This window comes from Podarcis raffonei, chromosome 13 (assembly GCF_027172205.1).
Source record: "Podarcis raffonei isolate rPodRaf1 chromosome 13, rPodRaf1.pri, whole genome shotgun sequence".
Classification (NCBI taxonomy): domain Eukaryota; kingdom Metazoa; phylum Chordata; class Lepidosauria; order Squamata; family Lacertidae; genus Podarcis; species Podarcis raffonei.
Window position 1 is genome coordinate 22,576,337 of NC_070614.1, and position 18,798 is coordinate 22,595,134.

General features: G+C 45.7%; 1 protein-coding gene across 6 annotated transcripts in view; it reads right to left on the reverse strand.

Moving 5' to 3' along the window:
- The window catches only part of NFE2L1 (NFE2 like bZIP transcription factor 1), a 33,794-nt gene that overhangs the window by 4,775 nt on the left and 10,221 nt on the right, over positions 1-18,798 (reverse strand). For 3 of the 6 annotated variants that reach the window (XM_053362267.1, XM_053362269.1, XM_053362268.1), the window contains exons 4-5: positions 2,185-2,400; positions 150-239 (exon numbers count right to left, since the gene is read on the reverse strand). In XM_053362267.1, coding sequence (XP_053218242.1) covers positions 150-239; positions 2,185-2,400 — 306 coding nt within the window. Of the gene's footprint in view, positions 1-149; positions 240-2,184; positions 2,401-2,554; positions 2,801-4,576; positions 4,890-18,798 lie in introns of those variants that run through there. The other 3 variants (XM_053362272.1, XM_053362271.1, XM_053362270.1) reach the window with 3 other exon arrangements.

Sequence of the window (18,798 nt, forward strand, 5' to 3'; positions counted from 1 at the left end):
AATTCACAGCCTCACAAGGTTATGGCAAGGGCATGAGATAAAGATTGTCCAAGTCCATTTTTTACACTGAATGCGTCTATAGAAATGCCATATGCTGTTACTACTAAGCAGTTAAATCTTCTCTTTCCCAAGGGCCATCATTGACCCACCTCCGAATTCTCCCCAAAGGGAAACGTGGCCTCCAGCAGCCTAAGGCACTCCTCCAAGGACAAGGCTGTCTGGTCCTCAACACCAGGCACCTGGAAGAGCAAATAATTCAAGTGTCATTTTACTGTAAGATCATCTGCCCTTCAACTTTTTCAGACCAACCTCCACCGGCAACATATGACTAACTTCTTTTTAAAAGCCTGTACATTCTCCTATTCTTTGTGTGCCTCTTTTAAGAGATATCTGGAGGGTGGCAATGAGAAAATAGCCCTTTTCTGTCATCCTTCCAGCACCAGGCAGACATTTTTATTCCCCTGGACGTTTCAGCAGCATTAATAGTGGCTGTGTTTGTGTGTGCTTGTTTGTATACATTTTTATGTGGATGGGGTGGTTATTTTATGTTGCTGCTGATGTTGTAGATGCACATTATAGTGCATCTGCATTGCTTTTAAAAGTATTGTATTTTGTGTGTTACTGTCTCTGTAATTAACACAGAGACTTCTTTTCTTTTGGCTGAGTAAAGCAATCTATTAGCTGAATAAACTATACTAACCTTTATCTTTCCTCCTCGCCCCACTCACTTTTATTCTTCTCTTGAACTTAGATAAATGTAATTAATGCTGAGGTGACACCCGTCTCAGACACGGACAAAACCCAGTGATGTAGTCCAATGCACAGCCTGGGACAGGGCTAAATGCTCAGAACCAGGTAGTCCTGACCAAGAGACACAGTTTCCTAAAAACTCACCTCAACAGCCAATAGCTACATGGTTGTCTATCTGGCACGGTTTCCAATACCACACCCAGTTCCCTGTCCCACAACCCCTCCACAACCCCCCCACTACTTATTCCAATGACACCCCTGAGTCTCTTCTCAAACACCCTGCATTCTGACAAAATTTCAAATGCTGAAGTCAAGAAACGGTTTATGTCACACAGTAAAATTTAATCAAATGCAAATTCTCTTGGTGCAGAATTAGATGCAGCCCCCAAGAAGGGAAGCCCTGCTTCCAGAGGATATTCTAACTGGGGTGAGCCATTCCAGAGGCTGTCACCAACCTGCATTCCTGCAGTCTTATAAGTGGGGACTGACTGAACTGAATCTGGAGATCTGATGTGCCCAGTAACAACTGTTCTCAAAGCCATCCAGGGTCAAGAGTTTATTAACTGGCTTTGATAGGATATCACAGTCCTACTCTGCAGACTCAGGATGGATTCACCAAATTAGAAAGAGATATAGACTAGAATGCCAAGCAAGAGCAACCCCAAGTAGAATCCTACTCACAAGATGCTCCTGCCATGTTGGGGGGGAACTCATGGTGATTCTACCTATTCCCCCTGCTGTCCCCTTTGCCCCCACAAAATTGGCTCCAGAGCAGTGTGTGAGGTGTTATAAAGGGGAAATGGCCTCCCCACAGCATCTGCTAGCAGGATTCTCTGATAAATCCTAGCCCCATTTGGAAGGAGGCTGGCTAGGACCAAACTAATGAGATTTATAGAGAGAGATTTAAAAATTCTTACTAAATAACATACTCTTAACAGTTGCAACCAAAAATAAGACATGGGAGAAGGCCCAATTCTCACAGAACAGAGGTGAGAAGAAGCCAGGATGCTTAGAGAAGGATCAGAAGATGGTGGTGTGAAGGCTAGGAAGAAGCAAGGGGTGTATGTTGAGGACTACCACAAAGCAACAAAGCACAGACCAAGGCCTTTAACCAAGCACGGAAAGGTAATGAATATCTATGCACTCAAACCCAACGCAAACGGAGAAGCAGCCCTGCCTGCTTCCTGGGCAGGATCAGCAACACTGAACACCAGTGTTTCAGAACTAATTCCCTTTTAAGAGTTGTGTCTGAACTTGAAAAGGGGAGGACATTTTCTAGCATCACAGCTATTTTCTTCCCAAGGCCTACCCAAGCATACAGTGAGAGGGAGCAGCAGATTTTCCTCTACTGAACAGCTACAAAGAACAATCCCAGGATGGTGGATAAGAAAACTGTCCTACCCAACTAGGGAGTTGAGTTGGTTTTTTTTTTACCTGTGCAGGAAAGCTTTCCCCTGTCTCGCCATCCACTAGCAAGGCCCTGTCAGCGACATCGCCCCCTCTGCTCCTCCAGCCATCCCCACACTCCTCCCCATTATTTGGTTCTTTGTCCACTTCGTTCTCCTTCTGGCGGTGGCTGCAGTCAAAAATCTCACGCCCAGCTCCAAGGTCGATATCCTGTCTCCACAGGATGTCAATTAAATCAATGTCCTAAAAACAAAAGAAAAACAAGGGGGGGACACTTTAAAAACTCGTAATAAGGCTTCTCCCTTCCTTGCCGTCCTCTTCTCTGGAGGATGCCCTCCCCTGCAACTTCACCCTCCCTTGTGACGTACTGCATCTGCCACCATTTGACCCTACTCACCTCCAAGTGCCGCCCTTCATTCTGAATGTGGTGCAGCCCCACCTTTCCTGCTCCTTTTCTGGACCATCCCTGATGTCGTGGGGCTCCAGATACTTTCCCCCCACCTACAGCCATTCTGCACTGGGAGCTGGCCAAGAGCGGCTCTGCAACGAGGCTGCTCCGGGGCACAGACCGGGAACTCCATGAACAGCAACAGAGCTGTCTCCTTGCCGCTGCCCATGCTACGCAGCAGTGCTCGCTCTGTCCAGGCAGCAGGGAGTCTGCAGCTTTAACCGCTCAGACGGCTGGCTGGCTGGCTGGCAGGCAGAGGGAGGGGAGAAAGGAGGGAGGGAAGGGAGGGCCAATTGTCATTCTGGATTGCTGCTCCATAGCGGGCTTGCATCAGCCTGTGGTGCCATTCTGGCTATTTGCATAAAGGGGTGGGGATTCTCTGCATTTTCAGCCACCTGATGCAACTCAAGAACCCGGCTTTGCCATGCGTGCTCTGCCTGGCCAGCTCCCTCTGCTCCAGACAGCAGAGCTGCCTACCTTAACCAGCCCTTCAAACTGAAAGCAAATTGCCCTGCTGAACGCATCCAAAACACACTGCCTTCTTCCAACCGCAAAGCAGTGATCAGCCCTCATCCAGACCAGACTCTAGCCATGCTTCTCCTTTGGAATGCCATCTCCCTTCCCCCACAATATCCTGAAAATTCTTCCTCTGCAGGACAGGCCTCTCCCAAGGCTAAGCCACCCCCCACAGGCAGGCTATATTTATTCACGCACTGCAGGAGTGTGTTCCTTTCATCTAGGCCCAGCCCTAGAATTGCCAACCACACAGAGGTACCTCCCCACCCTGTGGCACAGGCGGTTCTTTTTTGTTACAAGGCATATGCAGTTTTTTAAGCGCCACTGTCAGCCAGCACTTCTGGCCCCACCCTCCACAAACCTATTTCCTAAGGAAAACAGATACCCACCCACCCCAAACTACTATTCTACTATGTACAGAGGTTACATATGGATCCAGAATTCAGGCTGCCAGAAACACTAATTTTTAAGTTGCTATTTCTTTCTTCCAGACAAGAACTCAGCAGAGTAAAGTGCCCTCTTTTTCACAGCACTACCAAAAAGAAAACAGAAAAGTGTCGTGATTTCCCCTTACCTTCCGACCCCCAATGTCAGAGCATAAGGTTGCTCTGTGTTGCAACACTATTCAGAATTTTCCTCCTGTCAATAATAGCTGTAACTTGAATATGCAAATTCTGGTATCACCTTCAATCACTGGTAAAATATTTCAGGACCTTACAAATCAGTCTCTTCTGTACCTGCCAATCCTGTTCTGCTATGGACTCTCACTATCCCCGACCCCAGCAGAATCAAATGCTCTTTCAGGGCCTAATTTGTCGGAGGCACGATTTGGACCACCTCCCCACCACCACCACTTCTTGAATTCACCCCAAATTAACTAAAACAAGTTTAGACAACCCTCTTCCCCATCTCACAAAATGGGTACCTTGACCAAACCCAACTTTGTTATTCTCCTGCAGTGTGCCCTTTAACACGAAAAACCCGTTCAAATTAAATAATACAATCTGGATGGATGCCTTGTCCAGTTACACACAGAAGATTTCTCAGGTCTCGGGACCATCTGATGGCGTGGGCAAAGAGATATGCCAGCAAGGTACCCATCTCTGCCCCCCCAACTGCACCTTTCAGTAAACAGGCCAGGATACCCATATGGGCCAAAGGCGTCTTTGGTCTGCACCCCCTCACCCTCATTTCGACCATCTGCTTCTTCCCAGATGTACCCCCCCCCATTCCAAGACTCCGCTCACCCTCCCCCACTTCAGGATATTCATTTCTCACACAACCCATTTCCTCTTGTTCTCAGAGCCTCTCCCTCCTCAAGTCGATGTAACACATCCTTTCCCCCCTAGAGATTTATTAGCTCCAAGGTGCCTGGTGGGAAGAGATCTGGCCTGCTCTGGCCACAATCTAATAGCAGGCATGAAGGAGGGGCAAGAAAAGGGTTAAAAGGGATACCTTTCTCATGTCCCCAGCTGCCGCTCCCAGAGCTGTCCACCCAGATCATGGTCTATGTAGAGCGCAAATTCCGGGCAGGCAGAGCTGGGTGACCCAGGCAGGGTGCTGGACAGACATCTCTGGTTTCAGTTAACAGTTGCTCTTTTTTTCTTTTCTTTTTTGGCAGGCTTGCCAGCCGCCCCCGAGTTGTTTAGAAGCCCCCCTCCTTTGCCAGCATGTGACCCACAGGTGCTGTGCTATCGCCAGCCCTCCTCCCTCCGCCCCAGCATGAGATCCAATCCTCAGCGCTCCTCCTCTTGTTGCTTAGAGGAGTTCCGGCGAATCCCCACCCCCTGCTCAATGCCCAGGCTGCAGATATGGAATCCCCACCCCATGTGCCGGGCTGAGGCTGCAGCGAGACTGAGACAACACCCCCCCACCACACACACCCGTTACCTAGGCTGCAGCCGGAGCCAATCCCCTCCCCCAGGTCACCGCGGAGGATGCAGAGGGAGCCAGGCTCCGCCCTGTGCTGGTTACCTAGGCTGCAGAAAGAACCAATCCCAGGCCTCAGGTCCCTGCTGAGGATGCAGAGGAAAGGGCTCCTCCTCGCACTCGTCACCTAGAATGCGAAGAGGAGAGCCAATTGCTGCTCCTCTCTTCCACCCCGCCCAGGTCGCCCTGGGAGCTGCAGCAATGTTTGGGCCTCTGTCTCCTTGAGAAGCTCCCACGCCAAGATGCCCCACCCAAGCCAGGCAGTGATGCTCGCAGCGGTTCGGGGAACACCGAAAAGAATAAAATGCCGACAACATTCCTTCGCTCTTGCATATCACCTACCAAAATCAGTCCTGCTGGGCAGCACCCTTGCCTAGAATGTTTTGCCCAGCCTGCTGCAGATTACCAAAAGTTCCCTCTTCCGTATCAACACAGATTTCATCCCCACCCCCACACTTTTGTTTTATGGCAGCACGGAAGGGTATGGAAGCCCCTCAACTGCCAGAAAAGCTCTGCTGAAGCCCACTCCGGCTGCTGAGATTTTGCTGCACTACACTTCAAACTACGCAAAGCCCTAGGAATGAGCATATACAAATATGGGGGGGGGGGTCTATGGGTTCTTACACAGCAGCGTTAGCATACACAGACAGAGTGCCAGGACAGAGGAGGGTCAGTGCGTCTTGCTGTTAACCAGAAGACTGGTGGTTCGAGCCCACCTGGCTGTGGCCAGGATTCCTGCATTCCAGGGAGTTGGACTAGATGCCCCTCGGGGTCCCTTCTGACTCTACAATGATTCTACGATTCTACTACTACCACATCCACTCACACAGGCAATCAGCAGCATTCTACAAATAATAAAACACAAATAATTTATCCAGCCCTTTCCATAGCCACTTCACATATGTTCCCCAATGCTAAAAGATTTGAGACTTTTAAACCTGTGATTCTAATATGCACTCTTATCTCAGGAAAAGTCCCATCTTCATCAATTGTATTTACATGCATAGGATTTCACTGGCAGTTTAGAAAAGGAAGATGAAGGGACATGACGGTAACTTTTTAAATTATTCAAAGTGTGGAGAAAGCAAAGAGGAAATATTTTCCTCTACTGATGTAACAAATAACTCAATGAGTAGATTTTTAAAAATCACTTTATCACAGAACACAATTTAAGGAATTCGCCGCAACAAGAGTGGCTGGGGCAACCCAGTCAGATGGAAGGGATATTTATATTTATAATGTGCTGGCTACTGCTTTAGAAAGCTTTAAAAAGGGATTGGACAGGTTAATAGAAGATGGCCATTAATAAACCCAATAACCATGACAGTAAAATGGAACCTCTACATACATAAGCAGCTGCTGAGGAAGAAACAGCGGAGACTTGTAGCCTCCCTGGAGGCTGCCATGGACCTTTACTGGTCTGATCCAACAGGGCTCCTTTTCTCTCAGAAATATTTATACCATCCCTTTGGATCAGGACAGTTACCAGTGGCTTCTATGTCTGTTTCCCCCCCACAAACAGTCCAGTCTAACCTTACCTGCCATTCTATTACTTACACATTTACATCCTATACAGTGAAATTAATAAGGTAGGATTCTGTCTACATTGTGTTCTGAAATGAGTTAAGACAGCAATGGGCTAAAGGTCAAAGATTCAGAGCAAGTACTTGGAACAGAGCAGCATCTTAATGCCCCAAAATATTATATATTATAGGCCATCCCAAGTTGCATGTTTCAATGCTCTCTTGTTGATTCTATCTTCTGTTAGCTGCGGAAGTTCTAACTGTTCAATCCAGCTGAACCTGGTGGTTTCAATTGCCTCCATTGTATTTTGCAGAATATAGTTCAAGTAGGAATTGAAAAATCCCAGGTCCTTTGAACATATATGATTTTTTACTTTTTACTGGCACATGGGAACTTAAGTCTGTAATCCTACATTCACTTATTCACTACATTCAGTGGGACTTACTTCTAAGTAGACATGTACAAAATTACACTGTAAATAGTTTATTACCCATCTCCTTTTTGAGACAGAGGAGCTGACACTACAAACACATGTTCCACTTCCCCCATTCTACATTATAAATGACAAGAGTGAAAGCATATACCAAAATTACTTACAAAAACCTCATGACAGCTCTAACTAAAAGTAGTCAACATAGAGACCAGACAGTCAGTCAACAATGTGTGCTCACTGTGTAGTCAGAGCCTAGAGCCACTATGCGGGAATTTTTAAAACCCTGACCTCAAAATACATTGCCACCCATTTCCACCTAGACTTTTCCCAAACAAGCTTGCAATCACCAACAAGGTGGTTTGATTTAAATCAAGCTGATTTAAAATCAATGATTATTATTTCTTCATATAGTTCCTAAAGAATGGTGCAAATTTGATCATGACACCATATTCATTTACAGTTTATGCTGTAATCCAAAGAGGAAGGGAACCAAAGGTGATTGAACTGCTTTAACTTGCACTCCCTCTGGAATTTTCTCTTTAAAAAAATACATAAAACTATTTCCCTGTCATTGGGAATAAAAGAAGGGGATTTAGAAGGAGTGATTTGTGAAACATCCTGAGCTAGTTGAAATCTCTCCCAGGTTTGGGAACAGGTTGGGTGGCCAGGAAAGCTGGGAATTCTTCAAACCCAAACCTGATGTTATGACAGGGGCTGGCTGGACACTGAGGAGTGGTGGTTGGATACTGAGGAGTGGGCACCACCGGGAGAAGGGGGGTTAGAGACTAACTTGGAAGAAGGGAACAGTGATCTGGGGGAGCCTGTAACAGACAGGAGACGAGAATCAGGCAGGATAAGCTGCAGGATTAGAGAGTGAAGAACAGGTTGAGGAGGAGGAGGGAGAGGTCAGGCTGGTGGAGAGTCAAGGGCATGGGTAGGCAAACTAAGGCGTGTGGGCCGGATCAGGCCCAACTGCCTTCTGGATCCGGCCCGCATATGGTCTGGGAATCGCTGCATGGATTGCCAGCACATGCGTTCTTTCCCTCTCCCTCACACGGCAGCTCCGGTGCTGGGGCCTCCTCCCTCCCTCCTCCTTGCTTCTCCCTGCCCTGCCTAGAGGAGGAAGGGGGCTGGGCTTTGTTGGTGCCAGGGTCAGCAGCGCTTGAGCAGCCGCCATTTAAAGCAGCCCCTCTCTGGAGCCCTTTTGTGTGCTGCTCATTGTCCCTCTGCCGCCGCCGCCAGCCCCTGCCGCTCGCAAGACACAGGTAAGCAGCCACCAGGGCTTGTCCAGTACCGTGGAGAAGGGATGGGAGAGTGGGGGGGGGCTTATAGTCTGCCCCCCCCACAAGGTCTGAGGGGCAGGGGACCGACCCCCTGCTGACAAAGTTTGCTGACCCCTGGGTCAAGGGCTTCCACACCTCCTCCTCTTGCCCCCACCTCTCCTGCTCCACTGTCTCCCAGGACCAAGCAAGGATTGAAGAGGGAAGAACAGAAGCAGGTTACATGCAGATGCATCTTCACATGCTGCTTACGCGCAATTCGGGTGGGGAAGATACATAAGCTGAGGTCAGGGGCCAGGCCTCTCTGTCACTGCAACTGCCTCATCGGGTGCACACCTTGGAGTAGCTGAGCAACGTAGGACTGATAGACATGCCTTTTCCCTACTTGTAAGTGTACTTTTGACAATAAAGAGTTACCTCCTCACTCTGGACATTCCTTGCCTGACAGCCCCCAGGCAGGGCCAGGACACTGGGTGTTTCTGCAGAGATGAGGCTCCAACGTATTCTATGGTTCCTGTTTATACTGTTTTCATTCTTACAACCATGTCCTGCATCTTGCATTGTATACATTTTGTAGCAAGGTTTGTAGGTTTTTCTTTAGCTATATAGGGAAAGCCTTTAAAATATTCCCCTTTAGTGTTTGCTTACAACCAATAGCCATGAGAGTTTGTGAGGTTACGCATAAAAATATAGGAATCTGACCACTGGGTAAATTTGTTGTCTTATTTAGCGCATTCCTCCTCTCTGCTTCGGCCCAACCTCACCCTCACAAAAACAAAGTAACAAAGATGGAAGTAAGGTTTGCTAGTTACTGGGTTATTTTCATTAGGTAAATAAATACCAAATACTTTGGTAGGCTGAATGCAAATATTCATACTTGATCAAATTGGATCTTCAGACATAGATATAGATATAGGCAAGCCCCAATGCTAGCAGGTAAAAATTAAATCGGTAGGAAGGCATACTATAGTGCTAACATGCACTAGTTGTTTTTTAAGATAAACTTCTAGTCACTTTTTTAAAAAAAAAAAGATTATTTTTTTAATCCACCCTGATCACCCTGGGAGCGGGGGTGGGGGGAGTTTATGGTTGAGTGTGATGAGAAATAAAAGCAGGTCTTGGGGAAAGAAGGTGAGGGAATGGCATCCTGCTATGTATATATCTAATTCAAAATGAACAGGGGAGGAAAGCAAGATGCAGAAAGAGTCAATAGAGTATAGAACAGATACAGATATAGATATAGATATAGATAAAGATATAGATATAGATATATAGGGACGTGGGTGGCGCTGTGGGTAAAACCTCAGCACCTAGGACTTGCTGATCGCATGGTCGGCGGTTCGAATCCCCGCGGCGGGGTGCGCTCCCGTCATTCGGTCCCAGCGCCTGCCAACCTAGCAGTTCGAAAGCACCTCTGGGTGCAAGTAGATAAATAGGGACTGCTTACCAGCGGGAAGGTAAACGGCGTTTCCGTGTGCTGTGCTGGCTCGCCAGATGCAGCTTGTCACGCTGGCCACGTGACCCGGAAGTGTCTGCGGACAGCGCTGGCTCCCAGCCTATAGAGTGAGATGAGCGCACAACCCTAGAGTCTGGCAAGACTGGCCCGTACGGGCAGGGGTACCTTTACCTTTACCTTTATAGATATATAGATAACCATGAATAAAAAGTTGGCACTCAGTGGACTCCAAGGGGGCTGCATCCTAAGTCACCTCATTACAAAACTGAGGTCAAAGCATGACATCAAAAGCCAAAAACTGTATTGCATGCATTGCATCACAATTTCCAAAGAAAACTTTGGCAACTCTTCGATCTTCTACACGCCAGTTTGCCATCCATAAATAAACACGTAATCACAATGTGTGTAAGAACAGGCGAACACCCAGTATGTGGGCGATAAACATGAAAGCTTATGAAAACTGACGACGTTATAAGACTCGCCCCTTTTTAAAGTATGTTCTGTTGAAGCAGCATTTACTGCTTTAAATGGTGCTTGAAGAAGAGCTCCAGGACTCTGGGGCCTAATCTCCAACAAAAGTTAGCTTTTTGGTAGCCATGTCAAGGCAAACAAGATTGGTCAGGAAACAGGGTGGTGGTGAACGATGGGCGATGCATTTATAGTCAGGCTATTTCCCAAGGGTTCAGGCCAAACTAATGTGTATGGATCTAGTCCCAGTGCATTCATGTTGTAATTCTGGGAAAGACAAGCTTACTAAAAACAACAGCAACATACTCTGCTGCAGTTAAAAATAAACACAGCTCAAGCATTTTGTTGCTTTAATTTGACAGGGCGGAACCTCTTCAAACCCTCCTAATCCTTAAGGTTGCAAAGGGTCCTACTTTCACACAAGTGAGCCCAGGTTTAGGGGGCCCTGAGGACAAACAGAAGTGCGAGACTGGAGAATAGCTGCAGCTCCTCAAGGAAAGGGAGAAGTTGTGCTGGATGCAATAAGAAGTGGGCATAAAAGTGTCAGAGTTTGTGGGCAAGTTGTGTTTTTCAACCAGCCAGTTTTCTACAAACAGTCCTTAATTTCTTTTCAAGAAAGTAGGGTAGCTCGAGCCTCCCCAGCTTTCTGAGACTAAATGCCCACACCCTAGTTATGTCTGCCCCTGGACCATGTCTGTCCCAAACCTGTCATCTCCTACTGCCTATTCCTCTAGGGGCCACTTCTGCAAACACATACTCAGGGGCCCTATTCCTGCTATCTTAACACGCATGCATAAACATGTAACAAAATATCTGTGCACTTTAATCTTAAGTTATTGTGCAATACTTGACTTTCCTATACAAAGCTGGTATCAATATTTTTTTTGAGAGAAACAGACTTGTGTGACATACCTACAAATATTTTAGGCCAGAGGTAGCTAAACTTTCTTGGTCCAAGACCCACATTCACCCTTGGTGAGATCTCCAAGGTCTGCACATCAGTGGTAACACCACACTTTTCACCACAACCTACACACAGGGCAAACCCATGTACAAGACACAGTGCTCTGCCCTTCAGCTGAGCCATGAAGATCTAACTACCCCCTCCAAGCTCAAGTGACCAGTTGGATGATTGGGAAGGGGACAATTTGCATCCCCATCAAGGTGTCCACTCCAATATCATGTTGACAATATTTTTGTTTCTGCCACTGCCAACAATATGGTGAGGAGGTCTAGGAGGCAGGGGAGAAACATTTCCCTGGAGAGCTGGATCTTACGGATTTGAGATTTGTATGTGAATACTATAGTTCACCTTAAGCCTCTGGTCCAGACTAAGTAATAAATCACTTTTTGAGGGGTGGGGGTGAGAAAGAGGCTTATGCAGTATTAAAGATAGAACTTGAACTAAAACAGGCATAGGCAAACTCGGCCCTCCAGATGTTTTGGGATTACAACTCCCATCCTCCCTGACCACTGGTCCTGTTAGCTAGGGATGATGGGAGTTGTAGTCCCAAAACATCTGGAGGGCCGAGTTTGCCTATACCTGAACTAAAAGTACAGAGAACGAAAGGCTCAGATGGATCAGAGATGCAGACCAAGGTAACATGAATCAAGCCCAAATCCTAACACTTTGAATAGCAAAAAAAGACGTTTGGGGCAGGCTCCAGCCTTTGAGGGACTATTGATAGCAAACCATTTGGTGAGATGACCCTGCTCACCCACCCCGCCTCCACGAGGTAAGTCACCATAATGGACAGTGGCTTCTTCTTCCTCCCCCCTCCACCTGCCATCCAGTGAGTAGGCAGTGCAGCAGTGGTCACTGCTTGCTGCTGCCATCGTAAGTGGGAGAAGGCAGGCAAGTAAGCAGTGGCAACTGCTGTTCCTATCAGGCATCACTGCCTGCTTGCTTAGTGGCAAGCAAATCATAGCAGAAAATGCTCCCACTATTGGTGGTGCATGCTAAAGGGTGGATGCACCCAATTAGTGTTTAATTACATTTTAATTATTGTCTTTTCTATGTTTTTAGCTTGTTCTATTTTATCTGTGTAAGTGCCGCTTTGAGTCCCAGGCTGTAGAAATGGTGAGACAGAAATTATTATAATTACATGATAATCATAATATCACAGTGAGCCAGAAACAGGGAGAGGTGGCACTGTGGGCAAGTTAGGAGTTAATAAGTAAGCCTCTCATTAAGCACCTTGGGGCACAGTAGCTGCCCAATGAAGATAACCTAAAACCAGCCTGGAAAAGCAGCAAGGGAAATGCTAAAATATGCAATGAAGCACAGAGACAAGGCTAAAGGGTGCTGAGCTGCATTCTTACTAGCAGACAGCAGCCATTTTCAGAAGCAATGTATAATCTTACAGGAGTCTGCTGTATCCTAATAAGAATGCTGCTCAGCAGCTTTGAAGTCCTGTGCCTGTTTTGCAGTGCCTACTTTATGCAAGTCTGCTCTGAACAGTCCAGTCTTGTTCTAGAGTGCCCAGGTTCAGAAGGCCAGCAGTCTAGTCTCACACTGAAAAATGTCTGTGCACATACTAGAATAGTTCCTGTAAACTCCATTAGCCCTCATGTCTGGAAAGGGGAGGGGGGAACCCTTCCCTTCACCTCTTAAGGTTTGAGGAAAACAGTATGTTCTCAACTGGCCCATGTTTACAGGAATTGCTTAAGGGACAACTCTCCCCCCACCACCCCAGCATTCAGGGGGAGGGGGGAGACAGAGCAAAGGGTAAGGAGATCTTCTCCATATGTTGCCAGAGTAGAGACAGGCTTGGGGTGGGAGTGGGTCACGATGGAATAATACTAACTCTCTCAGCTCTCATCACATGTTGCCTGAGCTGGGCATTTATTTTTATACCCTTGTTGTGGAAATATAATACAAGGGCACCATAATCCAGAGAACAAGTCCTTCTAGAAGATCAAGCTGCCTACACAACTCAAGCCTATAGAATCAATCATAAAGTAGGAAAAATACTAGAGAAATTAACAGCAAACTCTGCCACTTTTACAAGCACTGTTCTTGAATCCTTGCACAGCAGGCACCAAGACTCTGGACTCCTAAATACAGTGGTACCTCTGGTTGCAGACAGGATCCGTTCCAGAACTGCGGTCGGATCCCAAGGTTTTCGCAACTGGAGATGCCTGTTCTGCGCATGCGCGCACGGCGAAACCTGCAAAAATACTCTGGGTTTGCCGCATACATAACCCGAAGGATACGTATCCAGAGGTGCACGCAACTAGAGGTACCATTGTACAAGCATCCCTCACTCTCACCCAATTCCAAAACCTTGCCAGAGACCAGGGAAATCACAGCTGCCCAACTCTCTTATGGTCACTCAATGTTGCATTTATAGGAAATGACTGAACAAGACTAGCCAGGGCATGAACAGGAGCAATCTTGAAGGATCATGTCTGATGAAATCAGGTGCAAGGATACCAGACCAGGCAAGAGGGCAGATAATTGAGGAGGCAGCAAGCTTAATGGAAAGTTTCAGGCAGGCAGAATGCAAGTATTTGGGGAGGGGTCATAGACTCTGCTTTGCATGCCGAAGGTCTCAGGTAAAATCCCTGGCATTTCCACATAGAATGGGAAGAGACCCCTGCCTGAAACCCCAGAGAGCCACTGCCAGTCAGTGTAGTCAATACTGAGCTAGATAGACCAAGGGCCTAATTCAGTAAGGCCGTTTCCTATGTTCCTATAGTCCCCCACAGACAAGTTTCAATGAAGGTTTTTGTCTACAATCTACAACATCCACAGCTAATGAGCTGGGGCAACCAAAGCACCCCATTCTAGGACAAAGTTGAAAAACAAGCACTGACAGCCAAGGCCAATAATACAAGACAGCCATAAGAACTCTATACGGCCTTGCAGGGATGAAAGAACAAGTTTGGTATGAAAGCTGTTACAGCTGAAGAGCCACCCCACTCAACAATCTAAAGCACAAGGCTTGGCACTCTGATCCACTGGAACAATGCGGGAGCTCAGATGACAAGGTGGATGATGTTCAAAAAAGCATATAAATGTAATCTACACAATCTCTTTCATCCATAGCTTATGACTCACTTGGGAGTGTGGATTTCCCAAACACATATGCTTTAAAAAATTATTTCAAGATACTTGAAATTAATATGGAATCAAAATACTACATTACTTAGATTAACAAGGATGCTCCAGGATACCAGGTATTTCTACAAAGGCGTATCTCAGCATACTGATCTGGTGTGACATAATATTAAGAACACAAAAAGTGAGTTGGAAGTCCCCAGTTCATTTTCTATACCATGAGCCCTCTAAGCGGCTTCAAACAAGTCACTTTCTTTTCAGTCTCAGCAAACAACTTGTGATATGCCAAATGTTATTATTCCGACATCTTGATATAAGGATTACCAAGACATTATTGTACACAAAGAACTTAGAAAGATACTTCATACTTTTACAATTCCCCCCCCCCTTAACCTTTGACTCCAGTCATGGGCAGCATTCAGTAAGAAACGAGTTCTTACCTTGAGGCAAGGCTCAGCATGGAGTACCTATAAACTGCTTCTGAGCATGTGCAGAGTACCTTTATTTCACTATTTCATAATCAACCCCAACCCAAAACACAGCAAGGAAGAGAGGAAGAGCTTTCCAGAGCAGACAAGTTTCAGGCAAGCTTTAATCCCAGTACTCACATTTTTAGAGCCACTTCTAGCTAACAGCAACAGGCTGTGTGTTTCCACAAAAGTGGGAAGTGAAGACTAAGATAAAGTCATTCATGTAGCAGCTGCTAAAATAAGAAACTAGGCAGAATCTAAAGACAATATCCTATGTAAAACAACACAAACCTTGGACACCATGGAGAAGTAGGGGAAAGTTCTATTATAGAGTAACGAGAAAAATCCATACTTTGATTACACACACAGAAGACAGACACAAACATTCTTATTTAGTAAATCTGCTCCAGTTTTAAACAAACAGTGGCTATAATACATAAATGAATCCATGTCATTTTTAACCCGCTATTCATCAAACAAGTGATCCCAAGGCAGGGTACATCAAACTAACAACGTAACAATTCTAATAAAAACAACTACATATTATATGGCCTATCAGTACAAAAAAAGTCAGTTGCCTAATACATCAAGAATCCACTTTTTTAAAAGATAAGTTATTAGCTAGTGCCAAACACCTACCAATGTTGGTGCCAACCAGATATCAAGAGGAAGGGAATTCCAAAGCCAGGGGGCCACCGCAGAAAAGGATGTCTTTTGCTGCCGCACTACCCTGCAGACCACCTGATTCACCCAGCAGCAAAAAAATATTTTAACTTTACTTATTTTTGCTGCCAGGCAAATTGGGTAGTCTGCAGGGTAGCATGACACCAAAAGACACGAATTTTGCTGCCGCGGTGCCCAGCAGACCAGCTGACTGCAGCCAAGCAGGTGGAGATGCTAGGAGTCAAGAGGTGGCACCTGGATATCTCCATGCAGTTGCAAAAAGCTGGTTGCTAGTTGCAAAATGAGACTGGCGCCTGGCTAATTTCAAATGCTGGCTGCAGCTCCCAAACAACCTCATATAGAGCAGGTTACCAGAGCATGGATCACTGTGGTCAGGCTCTCTTTCCAGGAACAAGCTAGCAAAAAAGGTGCTTCCGGTGATGGAGATGAATCCGAGAGCATCCCACACCATGCACCCAACTCCATCAGAGGAAGCACAACCCTGTCCAGAACAGGCCATCTACCCAATTCCCAGATATGAGAACAACTTATCCACAGAATCAATCTCCAAGCATTAGAGTGTCTATTCTACCCACTCAATAAACTTTGAAAATCAAATTGCTGTGGCTGGATAGCAAGGCTCCTAGGAGCATGTCTTGTGCCTATGATACTTTAAAAATGCCACAGTATTTCTAAGTAGATGGCAGAAGATGGGAAAAATTTCCCACTAATGCAACACTACTCAAAGGCAGACAGCATGCCTTCTACATTACTTCTATTAACACAAAAAGCCCCTTAACATCTCAAAATCCCCTGCAAGTGCTTCAGGTCACTCAGCAAAGAAAAAGCAAGCCAAAATATTGCTCTGAAGTTAAGATTACACATCACATCACAAGCATGCGGTTTTGGGTAAGTGCATGAATATGCATACAGGTGGGAGGGTAGTTCTTAGGAGACTCATTATTGCAGTCATGGAAGCTAGACATTGGTCTGGTGGATAAGGTAAGCAACTTTTATCTCAGTGATAAATACACAACTCAGTAACAGAGAAAAGCAGAAGCATCCACTGTACTGACTAGGCCCAAGGAGAAATTATATCTTCCCCAACCCATCTAGTGAGAAGTGCTAGATTGGTACAGACACCTGCTTTCAAAGGATCACTCACTACTTTTGAATGAACAGTCATTGGAAAAGGAAAAGGAAATATTTTTCTGGTCAGCAGGGAGTGGATCAGACAGCAAAGGGCTAAATTCCCATCGGAAGAGTTAGCCTTTTGTTGTGTGATTCATTATCCTGTGGACCAAGAACAGAAGAGCTGCAGGACATGTAGTCCTCATCTCACAAGCTGTCCCATATTATAATTTCAAAAAAAGAAGTGACTGAAGACCACACATATAAGAAAGGTCTGCATTTTATATTGGTGGGACATATTTTAAAATTTTATACTGCTTTTATTGATTGGTCCTAATGTTTTCTTATGTTCTGAGCCATGTTGAGAGTTTGTATGTTTTTAGCAGAATACAAATAAAACAATTCCTTTGGTAATCAGGTAGGGCCTGACTGGTGGTTATCACATGGTGAAATGAAGAGTCAGAAGCTCTTTATTACCAGTTCATATGTCCCATGCTGAATCTTAGCAAACCCAGCTCTCACATCACCTCTAGACAGTCAAAAAAATACATAATGTATCAGCTCAGGGGATACTACATTTGCTTGTCTGGGCAGGGAGCGGCTGTGCAGTTGCTGCAGGAGGAGGTGTAGCCCCATAGCAAGTAGTTTGTGGCATTTGCATGCCGGGGGGTGAGGGAGGTAAAGTGTTTTGAGGGTTGCAGCAATGCTTACCTCCCACACAAACTGGTATTTGGATTAGCCCAAATTCTTCCCGGCAGTGGATCCAGTCTAAGCCAGCTAGGGTTCCTAGCAGGCTCACTGCATCCAGTGAGCAAAGAACATATGCTGAGAAATGGGGCTTAAAATAAAAAACAAATTCAGCAACGCATTAGGGAGTAGCATGATATTTTATGATGCAAAAAAGGAAAGCCCTAGACAACACAAAAGTGGTCTCATGCTACTCACACCTGGCCCTTATTTTCATACGCAAAGCATTTATAACCACTTCTGCAGATACAATAGGATAAACCAAAGTCATACACAGCTCACCTACACATAAAAAACCTTCACGTTGCTGAAGCCTCTCCTTTCTCAACAAACTCACAAGCCACTGCTACTTCTGCTGTTCCTTCCTTTTCTATAGGGAGTGAAGGACTCCAAAACTCATACCAATTGCTTTGTATTCCCGATAATATTCACCCTCATAGCCACCCTGTGAGACAGGCAACTATTCCCATTTTATTTGAGAAAAGAGCAAGATATGCCCAATGATGTACAGTAAATCCATGGTCCAAATTGTGGTTTCTTCCAGAAACAAGTCTCTAATCACAGGGCTGAGGGCCATAATAGCTGAACCTCATTGCTACCCTGATCACAAGATATACTGCCTTTCTCCCAAAGAGCTCTGACAAACATTTTAGCTTCTCAAAAATCAGTGGGCAGGCTAAGAGATGGTGACCTGCATAAGCCACCCAATGAGCTTTAGAGCTGCGTGATCAGTTGAACATGGTTTCCCATACCTATTGCTCACACCTTTGGACAATGCACAAAACTGCTCATGGCAGCCCTTTCTTCTGTTCGTCATCCTCCATGGCATTCACAATTGACCTTGCAATAATCACTACTGCTATAACACTTCAGTGTTTTAGGCATTTGGCCAGAACCTGATCGTTTAGGAAGGCCTTCAGCTGAAAAACTTATTTCCTTGTTATAAATATGTTAAGGTTGTTTTTGTTAAGCAGTTCAGCTCAGAAAATTCTAACCACGTTGCATCTAGCAAGTGCTTAAACACAAACCAGAGCCAAACCTCCCTTCACAATGCCTTTCCTGAAGCATATTATCTTCACTTGAGCTGCTCCTCTACGGACATAACACCTGTCCACCTATATCCAATAAACCCTGTATTGTCCATCCAAAGCAAACCCTAAGTCTGCTTCTAATCTGTGCATCACCCAGTAAACCACTAGCACTAAAACCGTATCTCATAACGAGAAAATATGTAGCCTTTATATGGCAGTTTGAGCACTCTACCGTAAGAGTTCATTTAGTGGGATTGTGCATATATAAAACTCTACATGTCTGCCAAACCCTTCCTTTTTGTCCTCCTTTTGTGTTCAGGGACTTCCCATTTAGGAGAGGACAAGTGCCGCTGGGGACCATCAAAGCTTGTATCATCTCTCTCATATCCAGACTGTATTGCAGCCTGTGTCTGAATTTAAGTTCTCTGCACAACTAAAAAAAGGAGAGTGACTCACTACCTCATTACAAGCAAAGTGACTAT